The sequence below is a fragment of the Canis lupus genome, chromosome 32 (genome assembly GCF_011100685.1).
Source record: "Canis lupus familiaris isolate Mischka breed German Shepherd chromosome 32, alternate assembly UU_Cfam_GSD_1.0, whole genome shotgun sequence".
Classification (NCBI taxonomy): Eukaryota; Metazoa; Chordata; class Mammalia; order Carnivora; family Canidae; genus Canis; species Canis lupus.
The window spans coordinates 37,319,637-37,341,888 of NC_049253.1; the positions used below are offsets into that span (position 1 = coordinate 37,319,637).

The 22,252-nt window shown below is 38.4% G+C and overlaps 1 protein-coding gene and 1 long non-coding RNA gene across 2 annotated transcripts in view; one reads left to right on the forward strand and one right to left on the reverse strand.

Annotated features, from left to right (window-relative positions):
- FRAS1 (Fraser extracellular matrix complex subunit 1) overlaps positions 1-22,252 on the reverse strand; it is a 434,689-nt gene that overhangs the window by 103,552 nt on the left and 308,885 nt on the right. The window contains 6 exon segments of the mRNA XM_038582341.1: positions 351-598; positions 2,982-3,107; positions 4,208-4,339; positions 11,522-11,554; positions 13,889-14,026; positions 17,269-17,383. Of these exon segments, the coding sequence (XP_038438269.1) occupies positions 351-598; positions 2,982-3,107; positions 4,208-4,339; positions 11,522-11,554; positions 13,889-14,026; positions 17,269-17,383 (792 nt within the window).
- Positions 11,887-16,303, forward strand: LOC111093633. Its single transcript, XR_005382930.1, has 4 exons — positions 11,887-12,043; positions 13,775-13,919; positions 14,875-14,978; positions 16,069-16,303. It is a non-coding gene; the product is annotated as an uncharacterized LOC111093633 (long non-coding RNA).

Genomic DNA, 22,252 nt, shown 5'->3' on the forward strand with positions numbered 1-22,252 from the left:
ATGCTCTCTCTGGCAAATTCCCACTTGGAATATTACAGATTGAGCTTAAAAAATGGGGAATTGGGCTTTTCTGGCACTGGCACTCTTCCCTGTTGACTATCACCCATCCCTACATAAGCTCATTGTGTTTTCATCAAAGTTTTGCTCATTCACTTGTCTGCTCCTAACACACTGGGAGCAGCCAGAAAAAAAACAATGTAACTCCTAAGAGTAGAGCTATTGGGAAGTTAAGAAGAAACTTCCTAATATGGCTATATACCCGATGCCCTGACACTTCAGCCTTGACATTGCTCTCTAGCCAAGCTCAGTGAGAGGATGCAGTGAACAAGAAAACACAGGTAAGAACTTACAACATAAGCAAGATGTGACCTGGTGATCACGGCTGTGCTTTTACTAGCAACAGTAATGCTCAGCGAGGCACCAGCTGCCAGCTGAGGCCCTTGGTCCTCTGACAGTGACACCTCTACTTTCACCTCCACGGTTGTTGCTGCCAGGCCATCTGTGACTGTGATCTCCATGCTGTCTTCCTGGGCAGAGGAGCCATCATGTAGATACTGCAGAACATTTTTCTCAATATCTTCATATGTGAAAGTGTCACCTTTCGAGAATAACACAAATCGCAAAACCAGTGACTTCTGGGAATAACGCTTTTCATGTACATAACACCTTTGTTCTCAGGATTGTAAAGTACATATAGGATCATAAACTCTGGGAGCTGTAAGTTAATTAGTCCAATTGCCTATCCAATATAGGATTCCCTTTATACCACTCTTGAAAGGAGTTATTTAGCCTGTCCTTTAATGCATCTCAAGGTGGGAGATTCACTGTTTTACAAGGTAGCTAATTCCACTGGAGAGAGTTCTAATTTTGTTTAAGTTCTTAATCATATTGAGCTCAAATCAGCTTCTGTAAGAACCAGTCATCATTCTTAGTTCTAGGGAATAAAGGCTGTGCCTCTATGCTTTATGACAACCTAATCTTGAATCTAATCTTGATACTGACATTTTTGAGAAAAAGTTAAGAAAATGAATCCTGGGACACCTGGGTGGCTCAGCGGTTGAGCGTCTGCATTTGGCTCAGGGCGTGATCCTGGGGTCCTGGGATCGAGTCCCACATCGGGCTCCCTGCATGGAGCCTGCATCTCCCTCTGCCTATGTCTCTGCCTTTCTGTGTATATCATGAATAAATAAATAAAATCTTTTTTAAAAAAAGAAAAGAAATCCTGCTTGATGAATCTGTAGAGGTCTTTGTTTTAGTTGGGGAGTAGGTTTCCCTAAATTCAAAAATATCTAAAAACTTAAAAACATACTTGAAGTTAGAAATCCAAACAATGTAGGTCTAGAGTACTAATTTGTGATAGATTTTATAGGTGCGTGAAAAAAAGTTTCCAGGTCATAGAAGTTTGGGAAAAATAGGTTTAAACAAACTTCAAAACTAAAAATCTTTGACCTGCGGAATTTATTTGAATTTTAGAATCTTCGATATAGAAATATTGAAGCATTTCAGAATTGTTTGGTCAAGGAATCCTTTTTATAAGAAATGCCTCACAGTACCATGGGTCCTAGGATTCCAGAGAGTACAATTGAAGAATTGGTCATGTTGGATGTTATATTCAACTCTATTTCCTGGCAGATTCTTGGCTCTAATAATTGGTGTTATGAATGAGACTAAGGAATTTATTCATTTTCTGTATTTGTTTTCTAAACCTTCTCTTTTGACATTGTGTTATTGTGATGTACTGGTGCTAGTGGTATTGTGCTTTAAAAAAGAGTAATAAAACTAATACTTTATAAACATCTTTAGATCTTATTAGCCATGCAAATATAGGTTAAATATAATGTTAAAGAAACTGGGCTCTGTTTTTTTAATTTTTTTTTTCTGACTGTTAATGCTTCTAAAGTAATCCCCTTAGGATGTTAGAAATTTATTCTGATGACATTTCTTGTGTTCAGTAAATATTTTAAAATCTACCTTTGTGACTCCCAAATTCTATCTAACTTCAAGGTCAAAGACTTGCCCCCCTCTTTCTGCAGGGATATTTAAAAGAATACATGATTACAAGCCTATTAGGAATTATACAAAGGTTTTGAGAAAGTACAGATTGTTGAAATAAGCATATAGTATCTTAAAGTGACTAATTTGAAAGAGATATTATTCACTTTGATATATATGGGCTATTTAAAAATTAGATTTAGCTATGTTCCTTTTGCTTTTCTACATACTTCTAAAAATCAACATGTATTATTTTATAATTGGAGAAAATTCTAAGAAATATTATTTTGGAAAGTTGGTCACATCATCTACCACAGTGTTACATCACAAAGATACTACTTAAAAAAATGTGTTTCCTTTTTTATGGATGAAGATACATGTACTTTACACTATCAGAGTTTCAGTGCAAAAAATACTGTGAAGATTAACATACGAAACTAAGGAAGACAAATTTATCTCCATGAACTAACCACAGGAGAGTGGCACCTGACATTTCATATGAGTTTGTTCTAAATGCATTTACTCTAGATAAATCAACCAATTTCAACTAATTTCACCTACAACCTGAGGAAACAGCCTCATAGTTTGGTTTGTAAGTGGTGGCAGAGAGAAGTTACAAATATTACAGCCAATGGACTAAATGGACTGAAAGTTCAAAGGTTTTCCTTTTTAAGTGTCTTCTCATAGTCTCCCACAGAGTTGCTTTACTTCTTGTTTGAGGCACATAACACTGACTGTAGAGCAAGAAATCCTCAGGGCACCTGGGTGGCTCAGTGGTTGAGCATCTGCCTTTGGCTCAAGTAGTGATCCCACAGTCCTGGGATGGACTCCTGCACTGGGCTCCCTGCGGGAAGCCTGCTTCTCCCTCTGGCTGCCTCTGCCTCTCTCTCTGTGTCGCTCATGAATAAATAAATAATAAAATAATAAAATATTAAAAGAAAGAAAGAAAGAAATCCTCCATGCAGGCCAGTGACAGAGTGAGCAGCTACCTGTGGCCATGGGAACTTGGAACTCAGTTGTGTACTTAAGGAGCACGCCATGCTTTGGAGGTTTCCGGAGCTCAAAGAAGAGTTCTTCAGGTGCTATCTCAGGATCTCTTACCACCAGCTGAAGTCCTGCAGTCAGGAGACAGATCATAGTGACAGGATGTGTACATTAAACACTGTATGCCCTGCCTACATGAAAGCTACAGGACAGGCTGGAAGCTATGTTTTGGGCAATCTGATAGTTACAAGAAGGCGCTGTTTAATCCCAATCAAGCACAAAGGGTGAAAACTGATAATACAGTCACTTGCTATTTATAAGTAGTTAACTTACTTCCAGAAGTTAACTTATAAGTATGTAGTTCTGAATTATGAATACCTTTTATCTTCCATACAAATGAGGACACAGAAGCTGACATATAGGTCAGTCCTGACCTCCTGGGATAGGTTTCTTTCCAGAAAATGCTCCCAGAATCTGTTTTTGCTTTTCATTATTTATTCCCTTCTTTTTCTGAATCTCCAGAAGAGCCAACTTGTTTTAATGATGGCTGCTACAGCCATCACAGGAGTGAGAAAGAATAGGGTGGAAGTGACAGTTGTCTTTGTATATATGGCTTGTTTAGAAAACTGGATGATAATTAATCTCAGGACAATACTCAGGGGTAGAACCTGGATAAGGATTTGTAGAGTACAACCAATAAAAACCGCAATGTCTACCATTTGCTTTTAAAACATACTTGGTGAAAGAATAAAGAAACTCCTAAAGAGTAAGTAAACTAAGAGGTAACTAAAATCACGTACAGAATAAGTGGGCCAACGCCTCACAACTTCTGAAGGTTATTGTGATCTGTCATTTCTCCTGTTACTCTTTACCTTCTAAACAGCAAACAAGGGCAGTCACTGAAACTCCTCCCCTCCCTCTCCTCCCTGCTCTCCTGGGTTAACTTTACATTTTAGTGACAGCAACAAATCAAACTGCTGGAGGCTGGAAAATACATTCTGTGTTGTATTCCATCACTGAACACTGGCCTCGGAAGGGTTTATTTCCTTCTCTCTGTGCTGCTTCTATTTGCATGGAAATGGGCAGAGGGAAGAGCACAGGTAAGAACGCACATACCTTCTGGAAGAAGAAGTCACTTTTTTTGGGCAACCGTCAAGAGGTTGAAACAGCGACTGATGCTGAAATATGGTTCCATTTCCAAAGGCATGTTTCTTTCAGGCTTAGTTCTTACCTAGAGAAGCGCTGCCTCCTGGGCTGACCTCAAGCCGTGGAGCTGTGACCCGGAATGCCGGCAGGTGCCGATCAGTGGGAAGCAAATGAATGGTGAGGACCATCTCCGGACTTGTGTGAGCTCCATCGGAAACTAGAAAGGATAAACACACGCATGCACATCAACTTGTAGTCTGGTCACCATCAGGCTGCTTCCATAAATATACAGCCAGAAGCTTTTATATATATTACCTTAATACTTCGAAGAGATGTTTACAAATGGAAAAAGTAGGCAAGCACGGAAGATCCTGTGCGCTATTCTAACAAAGCTTTTTCCACTGGGTGACAAAAAGGCTAAAGGACTATAATAACTAAACCATTCTACGAAGCAAGTTTCAGAAGAGGGTGATACTGATAAATGATAGTGTAAAGGAAAGTAATACAAAATCTGTACTCTTAGATGATTCTGGGAAAGTATTTATGGAATTATTTTTTGATTCATTCTCCTAGTGTTTCAGAAAAATATTTTAAGAGATCTTGTTTAGAAATGACATGTGTATGTCTCATTAGAAAATAACTTTTTAAAAAGGACAGAAAATACTTGTATAAGTATCTCTGATGGCATTTGTTTGGAAGTAAGCTGATTCATTTTGTTTTTTACCTGATCATCATACACATTGCAATAAATGGAAGATATCTTTGTGACTAGAACAACGTCTTCAAGATTTTACTTTCCTGGATTATCTGACATCCAAGTGAACACTGACAACTTGAGGGAAGTGAAGGCAGAACTGTTCTCACATTTGACTCTTATTTCCGCCTTCCTATATCTACACCTATACCTCTCTACTCTAAAAGCCAGGTTTGGAAGAATATCTGTACCACCAGTTCACTGGTGTGCTTATCTGTAGTGGCTACCAAGAAAACTGTACTGTTGATGATTTGAAACGTGTAATATGCTTGCATACGGTTTGGTTTACTTTGCTTTCTTCCGGACTCAGTAGCAAGTCAGTAGGAATCTGACATCTATTTAAGCAAAGCAAAGCATTGCTCAGTGACTATTAGTAATGATCCCTTTTAAGTTTTGGATTTTTTTTTTCCTTGAGAAACAGATCTAAAAGATATGGCTAGATTTTATACGGTACACTCCATGTCCTAGAGCAGTGCAGAAGCAGTCCTATTGAAGGAGAGCAAAAATTACCCCTGTGAATGAAGATTTTATGGCTCTGGTCATTCAACTAAATGTCAGGATTACTGCCCCTACTTCTTTGTTTATGCTCAGTCTCCTCTCTGGATCCTCAAAGATAGAGACGGACAATTCCTAACTCTTGGGGGCTTGGGGACAAATATATGAACTTTTCCATAAATATCAGCAGATTCCAATTCTCTAGGACCCTTGGAATCTAGTTAAGAACACGTATGTTAAATAAAAATCATGATTGTAAGATATAATTTTACTTTTTAAAATGTTTTATATTGATTTCATTTTTAAGTTGGGTAGGACCTCCGGGAGCCTTCAACATCCTTACTTTTACAGGAGGGGAAGGAAAGGCCCTGAAACTTAAGAGTTTTGATAATAGCACAGAGCTGTCAGGGTGACCAAAGTGTATCTTTACCTCTGTGAGTAAATGGAAGAAAGCTATTTTCTGGTACATATTTTATAACTAGAAAATATATCAACGGGGTGTAGGGTTTTGTAAGGAAGCATAAGAACTTACAGTCAACATGTTAGCGATTACACATCTACCTGTCCCTTTAAGCAAGGTTTCTGATTTCTCTGAGAAACAGCCTGACTGCCTCTCTGGGTCAGATGCCTCCAGTGGGCACCATTTGCCTCATGTATTTTCCTTGCTCAGGACGGCTTTGCAGAGCATCTGTGCTTATTTTGAAGCAGCCAGCTCAGGAATATCAGCTTTCCTTATCATCCTAGCTGATTAACCAAATGAGCTGTTCTTTCTCATTCTATGGGTTAATGTCAGGGCTTGGACTTGTTTCCACCTTAGTTCATTATGTGCCCAATTTAAAATTTTCTATCACAAAACTCTGCTTCCTTCCTACCAGTTTGCAAAAGTTTTTCTCCTTAAAAAAAGGGAACATCTTATACCCTTCATAACCAATTAACTAAAAATGGATCATAGACCTAAATATAAAATGCAAAACTACAAAACTCCTATAAGACAATACAGGAGAAAACTTATATGACCTTGGGAATGGTGATGCCTCTTTAGATACAACACAAAAGACACAATCTGTGAAAGAAATCACTGATAAGCTGGATTTCATTAAAATTAAAAACTTCTGCTCTGTGAAAGACAATGTCAAGAGTATGAAGGACAAGCCACGAACTGGAAGAAAGTATCTGCAAAAGACCCATTTGACAAAGGACTATTATTCAAAATATACAAGAACTCATAAAACTCAATAATAAAAACAACCCGATTAAAAAAATGGGCCAAAGATCTTAACAGATATCTCACCAAAGAAGATATACAGATGAAAAATAAACACATGAGACAATGCTCCTCATCATATGTCAGCAGAGACATGGAAATTAAAACAATAATAAGATGCCAGTATGCACCAATTAAAATTGCCAAAATCTAGAACACCGACAACACCAAATGCTGGTGAGGATGTGGAGCAAAAGGAACTCTCATATATTGCTGGCGGAAACGCAAAATGGTACGCCCCTTTTGGAAGACAGCTTGGCTTTTGTTTAAACATATGATATGATATAGCAACTGCACTCTTTGGTACATACCCAAGGAGTTGAAAACTTAGGTCCACACAAAACCTGTACATAGATGTTTACAACAGCTTTATGTACAATTGCTAATACTTGGAAGCAACCAAGATGTCCTATCATTCATGTAAATGAATGGATAAAATAAACTGTAGTACCTCTAAACAATTGAATGCTATTCAGCACTAAAAATAAATGAGCTACTAAGCCATGAAAAGACACAGAGGAATCTTTAATACACATTGCTAAGTGAAATAAGCCAATCTGAAAAAATTCCATACTATATGACTCTCACCATATGACATTCTGGAAAAGTCAAAACCATTGAAGACAATATAAAGAATAGCCCTTGCCAAAGGTGGGAAGTGGGGATGGGAGATGAATAGGGAGGACAAAGAGGATTCTTATGGCAGAAAGACTACTCTATATGAAATTGTAATGATGGATAAATGTCATTATCCAATGGTCAAAACCTGTAGAATGTACAAAACCAAGAATGAACCCTAGAGTAAACTACGGACTTAGGTGGATTATGACATGTCAGTGTAGGTTCATCCTTAGTAAAAAAAATGTACTATTCTGGTGAGTGCTACTGACAATGGGAGAAGCTATGCTATGCATGTATGCATGTGTGCATGTGTGGGGGGGCAGGGTGAATAGGGGATATCTCTGTACTTTACTCTCAATTTTTTTGTAAACCTGAAATTGCTCTAAAAATATTAAATCTTTAAAACAAGTTTTTTAACAAATCACTCAAAAAAAAAAAAAAGAAAGAAAGAAAGAAAGAAAAAGAAAAACCTCAGGCAGAAATAAGATAAATTAATTGGAGGTCTGCCCAATGTCTATTTCCTCTACACTGTATAATAGGTTCAAGGATCATTTAACTTAAAGTCCTGGAGAAGTTAATAGTTAACCCCTTCACCTACTCAAGCTTTCAGGTAAAAGTTGAGGCTCGGAAAACAAACAAGCACACTATTATACTTGTTTTTCATGACCAACACACATACAAACCAGACTAAATTAAGTATCCCACGTTCAGTGTCAGAAACTTGTATTTAAATCTTGGTTCTACTCTTTACCAGGACTGTAAATCTGGGCAGATTACTTACTCAAATGAACCTTAATGTCTCCAGCTTTCAAACACTAAAAATAATACCTGTCCTTACAGTCTTGATACAAGGATTAAATAGGACAACTTGTATTGCAAATTGTTTTGTAAAACATAAAATACTATAAAATCTGTTGTATATCCTTACTGATTGCATGAATTATCTAGAAGTCTATCACTGGAAATGAGCTGATACTAGATTCACATCAACAATAACACAACACTCGAAAAAGAAATAATAAGGCATCCAAATTGAAAAGGAAGAAGTAAAATTGTCACTATTTGCAAATTACATGATATTATACACAGAAAACCTTAGATGTCATCAAAAAGTATTAGTACTAATAAATAAATTTAGTAAAGTTGCAGGATACAAAATCAATATCCAAAGATCTGTTGCATTTCTATACCCTAATAATAAGCTATTAGAGATGTTAAGAAAACAATCCCATTTACAAGTGCATAAAAAAAATGAAATACCTAGGAACAAATTTAACCAAAGAGGTGAAAGATCTGTGCTCTGAATTAAGAGATACTGATAAAAAAAAAAAAAACTGAAGAAGACACAAATAAAGATATCCATGCTCATGGATTAGAAGAATTAATATTGTCAAAATGTCCATAATACCCAAAGCAATCTACAATCCCATCAAATTTCCAATTGCATTTTTCACAGAAATAGTACAAATAATTCTAATTTTGTATGAAACTATAAAAGACCCAGAAAAGATAAGACCATCTTGAGAAAGAAGAACAAAGCTGGAGGCATCATGCTCTCTCATTCCAAACTGTATTACAAAACTATAGTAATCAAAATAGTATAATATTAGCCTAAAACAGATCAATAGAGATCGATAGAATAGAATAGAGAGCCCAGAAATAAGCCTATATATATATATATATATATATATATATATATATATATATTCAATTAATTTATAACAAAGGAGGTAGGAATATACAATGGAAAAAAAGACAGTCTCTTCAATACATGGTGTTGAGAAAACCGGACAGCCACATGCAAATGAAGGAAACTATACTGTTTCCTTATACTACACACAAAAAAACAACTCAAACTGGTTTAAATCCTTGCATGGAAGACCTGAAACCATAAAACTCCTAGAAGAAAACAAAGGTGGAAGCTCCTCGATATCAACCTTGGGGATGATTTTTTTGGATTTGAAACCAAAAGCAAAGGCAACAAAAGCAAACATAAACAAATGGGACTACAGCACACCAAAAAGCTTTTGCACAGCAAAGAAAACCATCAACCAAATGAAAAGACAAATACCAAAAGGGAGAAAAATTTGCAAATTATATATCTGATAAGTTAATATGCAAAGTATGTAAAGAACTCATACAACTCGACAGCAAAACACCCAAACAAATCCAATTTAAAAATGGGCAGAAGATCTGAACATTTTTCTAAAGACATACAGATCGCCAATAGGTACATGAAAATATGCTTAACATCACTAATCATCAGGGAAATGCAAACCAAAACCACAATGAGATATCACGTCACATCTGTTAGAATGACTATATCAAAAGGACAAGAAATAACAAGTGTTGGCTAGAATGTGGAGAAAAGAGAATGTTTGTGTATTTTTTGTGGGTATATAAACCAATATAGCCACTTAAAAAATAGTATTAGGTTCCACAAAAAAAAATTTTTTTTACAGATTTTATTTATTTGAGAGAGAGAGAGAGAGGGATAGCAAGAGCAGGGTTAGGTGCAGAGGGAAAGGGAGAGAGAGAAGCAGATTCCCCGATGACCAGGGAGCTTGATGTGGAGCTCTACCCCAGGACCCTGAGATCATGACCTAAGCTGAAGGCAGATGCTTAATTGATTGAGCCACCCAAGTGCCCCAATTCCACAAAAAATTAAAAACAGAAGAACTACATGATCCAGCAGTTCTATTTCTGGGTTATCCAAAGAAAATGAAAACACTAACTTGAAAAGATACATGGACTCCCATGGTTATTGCAGCATTATTGACAATAGTCATGACATGGAACCCGCCTATGTGTCCACTGACAGATGAAGGGATAAAGAAGAGGTAGCATATATATGCAATTAAATATTAGCCATAAAAAAGTAAATCTTGCCATCTGCAATGACACAGATGGGACTTGAGGGCCTTATTCTAAATGAATAAGTCAGACAGAGAAAGGCAAATACCATATAGTCTCATTGATTTTGGGGTTCTAAAATAAACAAGCAAGGAAGCAAATAAAAAACAAAAAATCCAAGCTGAGAGCTACAGAGAACAGACTGGTGGTTGTCTGAGGTCGGGAGTGGGGTTCTGAAATGGGTGAAGGGAGCCAAAGGTATACATTTCTTTTTTTTTTTTTTTTCCAAAGGTATACATTTCTAGTTATACTTCAGTCATAGGGACGTAAGGTACAGAATGGCAACTATAGTTAATAATACAGTATTGCATATTTGAAAGTTACAGACACAGTAAAAGTTAGAAGAAAAAATAATTTGTAACTATATATGGTGACTAATGTTGTGATCATTTTGCAATACACACAAATACTAAATCATTATGCTATATACCTGAAACTAATAGGACAATTTGTTATGTCATATGTCAATTTAATCTCAATTAAAAAAAAAAAAACCGACAGGACAATGAAATTTACTGTTGTTTCAAGTGTGATTTTCAAACCTCAAAGAAGGAAAGATCAGGAAGTTTGAGGGAGATGACTTTCTCTCCAACCAATATTTATCCTACATGAAACATAATAGGACACATGGGTGATTCCAATGGAATAGTCCATCTCAAATAAAAAAACAGTTTAAGGATGCCATTTACAGCCAAACATCCTCGTACCAGACCTCAACAAGATAGCTTGTCCCTGTGTTGTTCCACAGAGATGCCAGATGTGCTTCTTTCTGCTCCCTGGCACTCAGCTTCTACTGCACTATGAACCAAAGCAGGGATACTTGGGTCTTCCACACACAGGTTTCATTTCCCACCAGTAGCAAGGGACTCAATGAAAGGTTCAGTTCAAGACTACATACAACCACGATCCGTTAGCTGAGTACCACATAGGAACGACTATGCCAATAATCGTTCTGGGAGCTTTACATAGTTACAATTATTAGTCATTATCACCACTGACGAATGAGACATTCAGGCATAGAGAAGTTAAGAGACTTTATCAAAGCAGGCTGACCCCCAGGCAGTCTGGGTCCAGAGGCTAAGATCTTAACCACTACTTCTTTTTAATAGATATTGGCACTGCTTGAAATGGGGCTTAAACAACAACACTAATCTTTGGAATACTTGGTGGATTATTTTTTTCTATGAATACAAAGTTAAGCTATTACTACTTAACTGGTCATGTGACTATTTCAGAAAAACTTGTATAACTTTTAAGCAGTTCTTAGAAAATAGTACAAGTAATGATGAAGGGAACAAAAAGAAAGGAAAGGAAAATTATATTTTCTAATAAAATTTCATTAAAATCTTCACCTGTGAAGTGAAATTTCACCAATTCTGGAAGGCCTGAAAGAAAAGAGAAAAATCACTATATTAATAAGCATTTTGGGATCAGAAATAGATGGAAAAGGTACAAACTATGAGGCAGAAGTCAGAAAAGTAAAGAATGTTTTCATCTAAATTATGATTTAAGGAAAGATCACCAGGTTCTTTGTTAATGTTATGTTGAATTTAATGGTGCCAGCACTAATTTTAAGTACAAAAAGAACCACAGGGTAGAATAATTTTATATCCCAGTGGTTAAGAGTGATTTATAATACATTCATTCAGATCCCATTTGATCAGTACATAAAATCCTACAAATCGGTGAATGTGGGTGATGTCATATATAACTGACAAGGCTTTCTGGTGGGTCAATTCTATTGTAGAATTGAGTGATGTCTGGGACATTGATTTACACACTGTAACGATGTGAAAGATTTATCTCATGGCATTTATCCCACAGATTATACAGGATAGGACTCTGCTCTCTCCATAAAGGCTCTAGGAACTTAGGTGAGTATAATAGATATGGAAATAACAACTTCAACCATGGCTGACATGTTTTCTTTCCCTCTAATCCCAGGATATCCTGAGTTTCTTTGTAAAATAGGTCTTTTTTAAAATAGGGGTTAGAGAACCATGAGCATTTTCATGGGCTCTTAGTTACCCAGTTACCAAACACCAGGATACTCCTTAGAGAAGAGGCCTATACACTCACTTAGATATTTTTAAAGAAGAGTTAATTATTTTCTGGATAATTGCACTTATATAAATAATTGAAAATATTACTTTAAATGTTTTTTATAATTTAAAATGTAACTCTCAAATCATTTAACCCATGTTCAACTTACCATAAGAAATCACCAGCTGTTCTGTATGAATAAAACTACTACATAAAAATAATATTCCATATTAATGATGTTATATGGTACATACCTCTTAAAAATCATAAGGAAACAGGCCTCAAGATTTTTAGAATCATTCTAAGGCACAGAGGTGTTTAGGGGTAGGGACTCAAAACTCCTACATTGCAGTCAGCAGCTTTGATTACTGGGTCAAAGAGAGAGATAAGGGGTAGCAAAGGTGAACTATCACGGGTTAGCAGAAGGGCACAAAATGGCTTGAATTAGAACTTTTGTTCAGTCTTGTTTTCCTTTAAAAAAGGTGGCTTCTGTCAAATCCTGGCCCAAAAGGTTGCCTGCATTCTTCGTTCCTACATGGGACTTTCTCACTAGAGGTAGTGTTGGGATGCTTATCGCTAGATTCCCCTCACCCACAGCCCAACCACCCTGGCCTCCTCCTCAAATCCACTCATATCACTGCAGTCAAAGAGCTTTTTTTATGAAAGGCCATCTCCCCAGATCTTAAAACCTCCACTGGGTTCCTATTATTCTTGAAATAAAGATCCAAGTCCCTACAGGTTTACACGGCCTCTGAGGCCTGGCCTCTATCTTTTCCTCCAGTCTCATCCCTGTTCTGCTCAACCTTCTACATTCCAGAGACATTTTTTTAATCCCCAGAATGCCATGTGCTCTCCCTCCCCAAGGCTTCTGCACATGGAATGTGTGCCCTTCCTTGGGAAACGTTCTCCCAAGTATCCCAACAGGCACATTTAGGCTGATTAGCATCTATCCATCCCTCCGTCAATACCCCCCTGGGATGGCCTCCACTGAACCCTTAGTCTAGGGCAGTCTTTTTTTTTTTTTTTTTTTTTATTTATGATAGGCACACAGTGAGAGAGAGAGAGGCAGAAACACAGGCAGAGGGAGAAGCAGGCTCCATGCACCGGGAGCCTGGTGTGGGATTCGATCCCGGGCCTCCAGGATTGCGCCCTGGGCCAAAGGCAGGCGCCAAACTGCTGCGCCACCCAGGGATCCCTAGGGCAGTCTTATTACTTCTAATTCCACCACTGAACATTTTTCTTCCTCTCCAGAGTTCTTCTCTTAGTCTGCAATTAAACACTCATTGCTGGGATTATTTCTCAAACTCTCTCTCCATATGTAGGTCCAAAAGTCCCCAAGAACAGGATTCATGCCTCTTTTTATTCACCACTATAATATCTAAGACCTCACTGAGTGATGGCCACATAGGAGACATAAAATAAAATAATTATTTAATTAATAAAATAATTTATTGAAAGCATGCCGGCATGCCTGCATGTATGAATAAATGAAAAAAAAAATGATGAACTGAGCCCAAACTACATAATAGTCTACAAGTCTCATCTCAAGTAATTTTGAACAGCTATAGAGCAATGTTACTAAACTATCCAGAAGGACAATAGGAAGAATTAGGAAGACCCTGCCATGAAGATCCCAGGAGAGCAGTCCGGGTGCCCCAAAATAAAGAAGGCATTACCAGCGAAGGAGAAGGCCATGATCTCTTGGAGGTGAGGAGCTGCAGGGGGAGGACGGTACATGATTTTGCCCTGGTTAATATCTTCCTGTGTGAAATACCGGATGGGAGAGTGGGGCTGGTCCCTGTGTTCGATGATTCCTGGGGAGGAAAAGACTCAGCATAAGAATCAACAGTAATTCTGATGGTTGACTGAATGACCAGTGCTATAAACTGCCTTTCCCACCAGTGGGAGTCTTTTATCCATCAAGAACAATTGCTCTCTGGTGTCTCCTACCATCCCATTCTCCAGTCATTCATGAAAAAGGCAAATCTGAAACCCAAACTGACTTTTATAGCATCTTTAAAAAAAATGTTTAATTGAATTATAGTTGACATACAATATATTAGTTTCAGGTGTACAACTTAGTGATACGACAATTGTACACATCATAAGATTATTAGCTATATTCCTTATGTTGTTTTTTTCATCCCTGTGACTTATTTATTTTATAACTGAAAGTTTATACTTCTTAACCCCCTTCACTTATTTTGCCCATCCTCCTACCTACCTCCCCTCTGGCAACTACCAGTTAATTCTTTGTATTTAGAGTCTGTTTTTGTGTGTTTGTTCATTTGTTTTATTTTTTAGATTCACATATAAATGAAAGCATACGGTATTTGTCTTTCTCCATCCGACTTCTTTCACTTGGTATGATACCCTCTAGGTCCAATTCATGTTGTCTTGAATGGCAAGATTTCATTCTTTTATGGTTGAGTAACATCCCAGTGTATATATACACAACATCTTCTTTATTCATTCATCTACTGATGAACACTGAAGTTGCTTCCCTATCTTGGCTATTGTAAATAATGCTGCAATAATTATAAGGGTAAATAAGTCTTTTCAAATTAGTGTTTTTGTTTTCTTTGGGTAAATACCAGTTTCTGGATCATACAGTAGTTCTATTTTTTATTTTTTTGAGAAACTTCTATACTGTTTTTCACAGTGACTGCACCAATGCATATTCCTACCAACAGTGCACAAAGGTTTTCTTTTGCAACACTTGTAATATCTTACCTTTTGGATACTGGCCTTTCTGACTGGTGAGTGGTAAGTATCCCATTCTGATTCTGATTTGCATTTCCCTGATGATTAGGGATGCTGAGCCTCTTTTCATGTGTGAAACCCAAATAGATTCTTACCTAGAAGTCATTGACTATAAACAATAGTAAGGCACAAACTACTACCCCTACTAGGTAATTCTCCATATGTCACAGACACTGTACCATAATTATGAACTTCTCTCAATTGAGTTTAAGTTCAAAGGTCAAAGTTGCCAAGAAAATGATATAGACTGGTTTTCCTGGAAAAGCTATAATGAGAGTTTTCTCAACTTACCCCTTTTCCTTCAGAAACTCAGTCTGTGACAATCTTAGGCAACAGTAACATGGATCATGATTATTCTAAGAATTAGATTTGCAATTATAACTCTCCTTGTGATAAATGCTTTAGAGGCTGCAAATTTATCATTTCTAAATTTTGTAGTCACAAAAATAATGCTCGGGGTGGGGGGATAGGGTAACTGGATGATGGGCATTAAGGAGGGCACATGAGTGAGATAAGCATTGGCTGCTATACTATATGTTGGCAAACTGAATTTAAATTAAAAAAAATAATGCTCTGATCATCTTTCATGGCCTATCAATTCTTTCAAAGAAGGACACATGTGAGAGTTGGTTTTGAACTAATTCAAGTTCGGAAGGGCTGAGAGATCTATGGCCATTCTCCAGAAGATAGCCCAGGCTGCTGGATACCCTGGCCATATAAGAAGAATGGCTCTTGCTATGACTTAGCAGAGTTAGATATAGGGAAGGTGACTTTTAGGTGTTTCATTTCTTTAGGCTTTATCGAAAGAGTGATATAATTTAATTTTTAGACATTTATTTCTCCTAGGGGATTTGATAAAGTGAAAGGCTCACATCCAGGGCAGTGGTTGGTCTTGGGAGAGCAGCTTCAGATTTGGGAGCAGAACTGTCTTAACAGAAGCTAATCGTCTCTCCATGATGGACAGCCACACCTCTGTTAGGAGCAGGCTTTTTAGTTAAGCCCAAAGTTAAGAGACCTAAAGGATGAAGATTGATGGCAGGGGCCCACCTCTTGGCTGACTGTAGTTTCATATTTTCATTTTTCCCCCATGCAGAAGGAGTGACTTATCCAAATGGGAAAGGAAAGAAGTAATATGTGGCTCAGCCTGTTGCGCACTCTCTGGCAGAGCTCCTTGTCCAGAGCACGTGCTCATCTTGTGGAGGAGGCCATCCCACCTAAAGTTTAGCATTAGCACAAGTACAGCCATTTTAGGTCCCTGTGAATAAGAGCTGAACCTTATGGGAAAAACTGCAGAATGTCCTCAATGTCCTCGGCAGGTAATCCCATATCAGAAAGACAACAGAGCTCAGAATTGCCCTCGGCAGAGAATCCTATATCAGAAAGACAACAGAGCCCACATCCGTGGTAGAAAGTCCCATCTTAGAATGAGAACAGAGCCCAAGCCAAGGGCAGGAAGCCCCTATTAGAATGAGAACAGAGCTCAATGCCCTTGAAGGCCCCATATCAAAATGTAAACAGAACTTGAGAAATTCCTCCACCCCTTCTGGAGGTCCCCTAGACCAGCCCTTAAAACTAAGCTGAAACCCACCTCAGGGTCCAAGTCCCTGCTCCGCTGTGTCGGGTACACTTGGACCCAAGCTCGAGCTTGTAAATAAACCCTTGTGTGTTTGCATCAGTGTCGGCTCCTTGGTGGTTTCTCGGATTCGCAATCTTGGGCACAAAAATCTGGTCTGGGGCAGCCCCTGTGGCGCAGCGGTTTAGAGCTGCCTGCAGCCTGGGGTGTGATCCTGGGGACCGTGGATCGAGGCCCACGTCAGGCTCCCTGCATGGAGCCTGCTTCTCCCTCTGCCTGTGTCTCTGCCTCTCTCTCTCTCTCTCTCTCTGTGTCTCTATGAATAAATAAATAAAGTCTTTAAAAAAAAAAATCTGGTCTGTTCATGTGGCATAACTTCCCTGGGGCGGGGTCTGTCCCTACAGACAGTGCTTGTGTCTGTCTGTCCAGTTCTGCCTGTGCATGGGAGGGGCAGCTCAATCCAGCAACTCAGGTTATATGCATGCCATGTTCTCTAGCACAGCTCTGTCATACCAAAGCTGACACATTCAGTGCCGTCTGTCTGACCAAAGTGTCTCTCTCAACTGGTCCTAAGTTCAGAACAGGGGAACAAAGGGTATGAATAAGTTACTCCTTAAATCCTTGACAAGTACCTGCAGACAAAACTCCAGAGCTTGGAAGATAGGTCTACAATTAGAAGACAACAGCATTACTCAAGAGATCATTTTCTGCACATCTTACCTTGATTTGGATGCAGAGGTAACGTGATATTGTATATTAGCTTTCTGCTTGGCCTCTCAGAGTTTACAAAGGAGAGGGAATGAGGCTGAATCACAGTGAGGCCATCTTCCCGAGCCTAAACAACATTTAAGGAGGAAGAAGAAGAACAAATGGTGTGATGAAAACAAAAGCCAGAGCCAAAAATAAACCTTATTAAAAAGACAAAAAGAAAAAAACAGCCCTCACTTTGGGCTTTTAAATTAGTCACACACAGCAAAATTTTCTCTGAAAGCTCAGGAGAGGGGTCTGGTCTCTAGCGCTGCAGATTTGTCTTAGCCTTAAGAACTTTACAGGGTTCCAGAATCTTCCAGTTTTCTTGTGGTGGTACACATTTGAAAATGAGCCACCACAGCTGGCTAACCCCCCAGTTCTTTCACAGCTAGGTCACTACATCTCTACTCCTTGGATTTAATACGTTAAGGTTGGATTTGGTAAGAAGCCCTCTCTCACTGAACCCTCCCCCCCACCGCCCCCTGCTTGGCTAATGGAAACTGTGATTTTTCAAAGGGCTGAAGATGAACTCACCTCAAATATCAAAAGAGGCTCATTATTTGAATTCAAAGGTTTAAGAATTATTTATTAAATTACATAAAAATAGAGTTTTCTTTGTCTCCATTGCACTACTCAAAAGAACTAGATATTGCTTTTCCTTTCTAGCACTCAGTATCCAATGAAAGTGTCAAGGAAAATTAATTGAAAGGCCAACGTGTACATATTTTTTACTGTTCATTCACTTATATATAGTCATAACCCACCCATAATGACAACACTCAAAAAAAAAAAAAAAAAAGAGAGAGAGAGAGAGAGAGAGATTTCAAATCTCATGACCAGACATAACAGTGAGTTGGGGACAGCAGCAAAACACAGAGTGGAGATGAGAAGAGGGAATAGTGGAAACACGGGCCCCTTGTCTGGGTCACATATGCTGTTAGCAAGACAGAACAAAAATATCTGGTTCATTGCAGGCTCTTCCTAACTGACCCCTGCAGGGTTAGAGTGTGACATGCTCTCCTGCTCTTTGAAACTCTGCTCCTTTCAGAAGGAATTTCCCCATTTAGGAAAGCATTAAGTAGGCCTCAGTAATTCTCATGGAGGAGGGCGTGGTGTTCCTCCTTTTAACCATGAAAAGATTGAAGGTTGCAGTTGCTTTGTAAATGTCCTGAAGGCACACTTGTCCTGGGGAGAGGCAGCATTTGCAGGTTAGGACAACCCCTCTATAGTAAAGAGTCATATTTCAGGCCACTGCTCAGCTCTGGAATGTAATGAGTAAGGAAAGTAAGAATTACAAATAGCAGCTGGTCTCTCACCCTAAAATAAAACAAGTAAGGACAACAAATTAAAAATATATGCCCTGTATAAGATGTTTACAGCCTATGCATGTGTGCACACACCTGTAAGTAAATACATGTGTGAGCACAGCTACATGGAGAGAAAAGTAGAGACTCACTACATTGTTCAGTACTGACACCTTTTAATCTCAAAACCATCAAAATATCTGAAAATTCTCAGGGTATCATGAGATATTTTTGAAAATCTATATGTCTCTAAAATAATAAAGTAATAAGAAGAGGAAATGGACATAGGAGCTTGGATAGAGGGAAATTCATGCTAGGCAAGATAATATATTTTATTATGGAATTTATTGACATTATTTCTCTACTAATAGAAATAGACACGGGGTAAAAAAAAAAAAAAGGACTTGATTCCCTGAAGAAAGCAATACTGATGCTGACATATATCAAAGTATAATCAATTTTAATATTGGCTATTTGGAATGTTCAATATTTATCAATTAAATATACTAAGAAATGAAAGATTAAATTTCATAGAAATCATTACAGAAGACACTTTTTTATTAAAATATCTATCAACAGGGCAGCCCCGGTGGCGCAGCGGTTTGGCACCGCCTGCAGCCCAGGGTGTGATCCTGGAGACCCCGGATCGAGTCCCATGTCGGGCTCCCTGCATGGAGCCTGCTTCTCCCTCTGCCTGTGCCTCTGCCTCTCTCTCTCCTCTCTGTGTATTCTCATGCATAAATAAATAAAATCTTTAAAAAAAATAAAATAAAATATCTATCAACAAAAGAAGATTACAGAATAATGTTTCTCATAATACCCATTTTACCTCTGAATATATCTGGACTCCAATTGCTTCTCCCCACTGCCACTGCCACCACTCTGCTGGGAGCCACAATCTTACCTGGATCACCAGGAAAACCTTCCAATTGTTTTCCTGCCCCACCTACAGTCTATCTCAGCACAATACCCAGCCAGATAGGGAGGTTAGACTTATACTGCTCAATACCCAGTAATGGCCCTGCTGAGCGGTGCCCCACCCAGGCACCTGGTGCCTGACCAGATTCCTCCCAGTGCTGCTGTTAACCCCATACCACCAAGGCCTCTGGCTCCCCACCCCCAGACCAGCCATTTCCTAGCCCTGGAAATACACCACATGTGAGAAGTCCCAGCCTGCTGGTAGGGGACAGGAGGGAGTGAGGAGATGGGAGCCTTACAAGAACTGAGGCACCTGTAGGTCCTGCTCATCCCCCAGGTTCCCAGGGCAGAACTGGAACTGGGACCCAGGCAGAGCCACTGAGGCTGGGCCTGGGTCTCTCAGCCATTTGGCTTTGTTTCCCTGTCCCTCTGTTTGCTTGTCTGTCAGTCTGTTCCTGGGAAGCTCATCACTATGGGCCCTGGTACCTTCCCGGTCTGTCCCATACCGTTAACCATACACTGATCTCTTACTAAAAAAAAAAAAAAAAAAAAAAAAAAAAAAAATTACACAGAAAAAAATGAAGTCCCTATGATGGCCCATGAGGACTTAGAAGATCTGCTCCAACTTCTCCCTCTCCCCTCTCCCAGCAGATACACTTGGCAATTTGAGATTGCTCTCACATTCACTGATTCTGTTCCAGTCATTCTGGATTCCTTGCTATTCCTTGAACATCTAAGCACACTCCCAACTGGATGTTTTTAAACACGTGGTTCCCTGGGCCTGGAATGGTTTTCTCTCACTTCTTTTCTACATGGCTCTTTCCCTTACTTCCTGTAAGTCTTTCTTTAAACATCATTGTTTTAATAAAGCTCAGCTCATTTTAAACTGCAATCTGGGTCTCTCTTGTTCCCACCACATTTCTGACCTCCTTGACCTTGACCTACTTTTTGTTTTACCATAATACTTTTCACTAACATGCAATATATGAGTTATTTATTTATTACTTATTGTCTCTTCTATCCTGCCCAGCCAAGAGAACGGAAACTCCATGAGAATATGGATTTTTGTTTGTCCAAGCACCCAGCACATGGCACATGAAAATGCTCAACAAAAATTTGTTGAGTGGGGATCCCCGGGTGGCGCAGTGGTTTGGCGCCTGCCTTTGGCCCAGGGCGCGATCCTGGAGACCCGGGATCGAATCCCACATCGGGCTCCCGGTGCATGGAGCCTGCTTCTCCCTCTGCCTGTGTCTCTGCGCCTCTCTCTCTCTCTGTGACTATCATAAATAAATAAACAAAATTAAAAAAAAAATTTGTTGAGTGAATGAAAAATATCATTATAAAAAGATTAAGAAATAAAGTAACGAAAATACTTTTTTTAACAACTTAATTAAAAAAATATTTCCCATTGTCTTTCAATGTCATCTAAAGAGGGGCAAACACTTCAACATGTAAGCCTTAGCAAAATGTGTGTATAGCTTCAATCTTTTGAATCCCACATCAAGATTTACAAACAACATTTTTTTTTTTTTACAAACATTATCATTTAAGACTCTATTTAAAAAAAAAAGACTGCTTTCATATGTCGACTGTCATATTACCAAAAGAGCAAAGTCCATGGCTGGCCTCAGAAATTAAACACCCACAAAAAATAAGAAGATGAAATTAGTAAAATGGGGGTTCTACAAGAAATCATCTTCTTACATAGTTTAACCAGGACAACAAAATTAGTTCACTGGCATATTCATGTAGCAAATATTTAGTAAGAACCTACTATGGGCAAAGTACCACACAAAGAGCTATGGGAGATGCAAGATGAATCAGATGCAGACTTTGTCATTAAGGATTTTCAGTTTTAGTAAGGGAAGTTCATAAATAACTCTGATATAGAAACTGCTAAGTATTGTGAAAGGCCCAGATAAAGCACAGTAGGAATTCTAAGGATGAAGAAACATTTCCAGAAATTGCAGATAATAATTTTATTAGTGTTTGAAAGGCCTCAAACACAAAAAACCATGGAGAATAAGCCCGCAGCCATAAAAAAATACAGCATGCCCAGACTTGAGTCTATATGACAAAAGAGATAAGGTGTTCCAACCAAATCCCTGCTAACCCCAATAAGAGAGGTTTTAAGAGAACTCTGTTACAGCAATCACTTTGGAAACAAATGGAACTAGGAAGGCTTATGCTAGGCCTTTCTCTCCAGTGGTGACCTTGGGCAATCCAACTCTGAGTACCACAACCATTTGAAAAAGGAAGTAGTAAATATACTGTCTTTCACATTAAGAGATAATAGAACTTATTTCCTCTTTAAGAGAGGAATTGGAAATATGATATTCAAAGTATGTGTATGTGTGTATATAGCCATATGATCAATTTATTTAAATTTGAAGGTGATAACAGTTTAGGGAGTTATTAGCTGTGTGAAAGTACATCTGAAACGATTCATCTAGTCAACAAATATTTACTGAGCAACTACTTTTATATAAGGCACTGTGCTAGATGCTGAGGAAGATACCAAGATTAATTAGTTAAAGATTTTATCCTTAAGGATCTTCTAAGTCAAACGGTGGATGATTACTTGGAAAACTGAGTTGATGTAAATCTATTAACATATTTGCCAAATCTCACATTATGTTATGCTATCTATTAGTAAATATGCATGTTTACAGATTTCCTTACCCAAATTTGATATTTATCCTAAATGTATACATCTCACATGTTTATATATA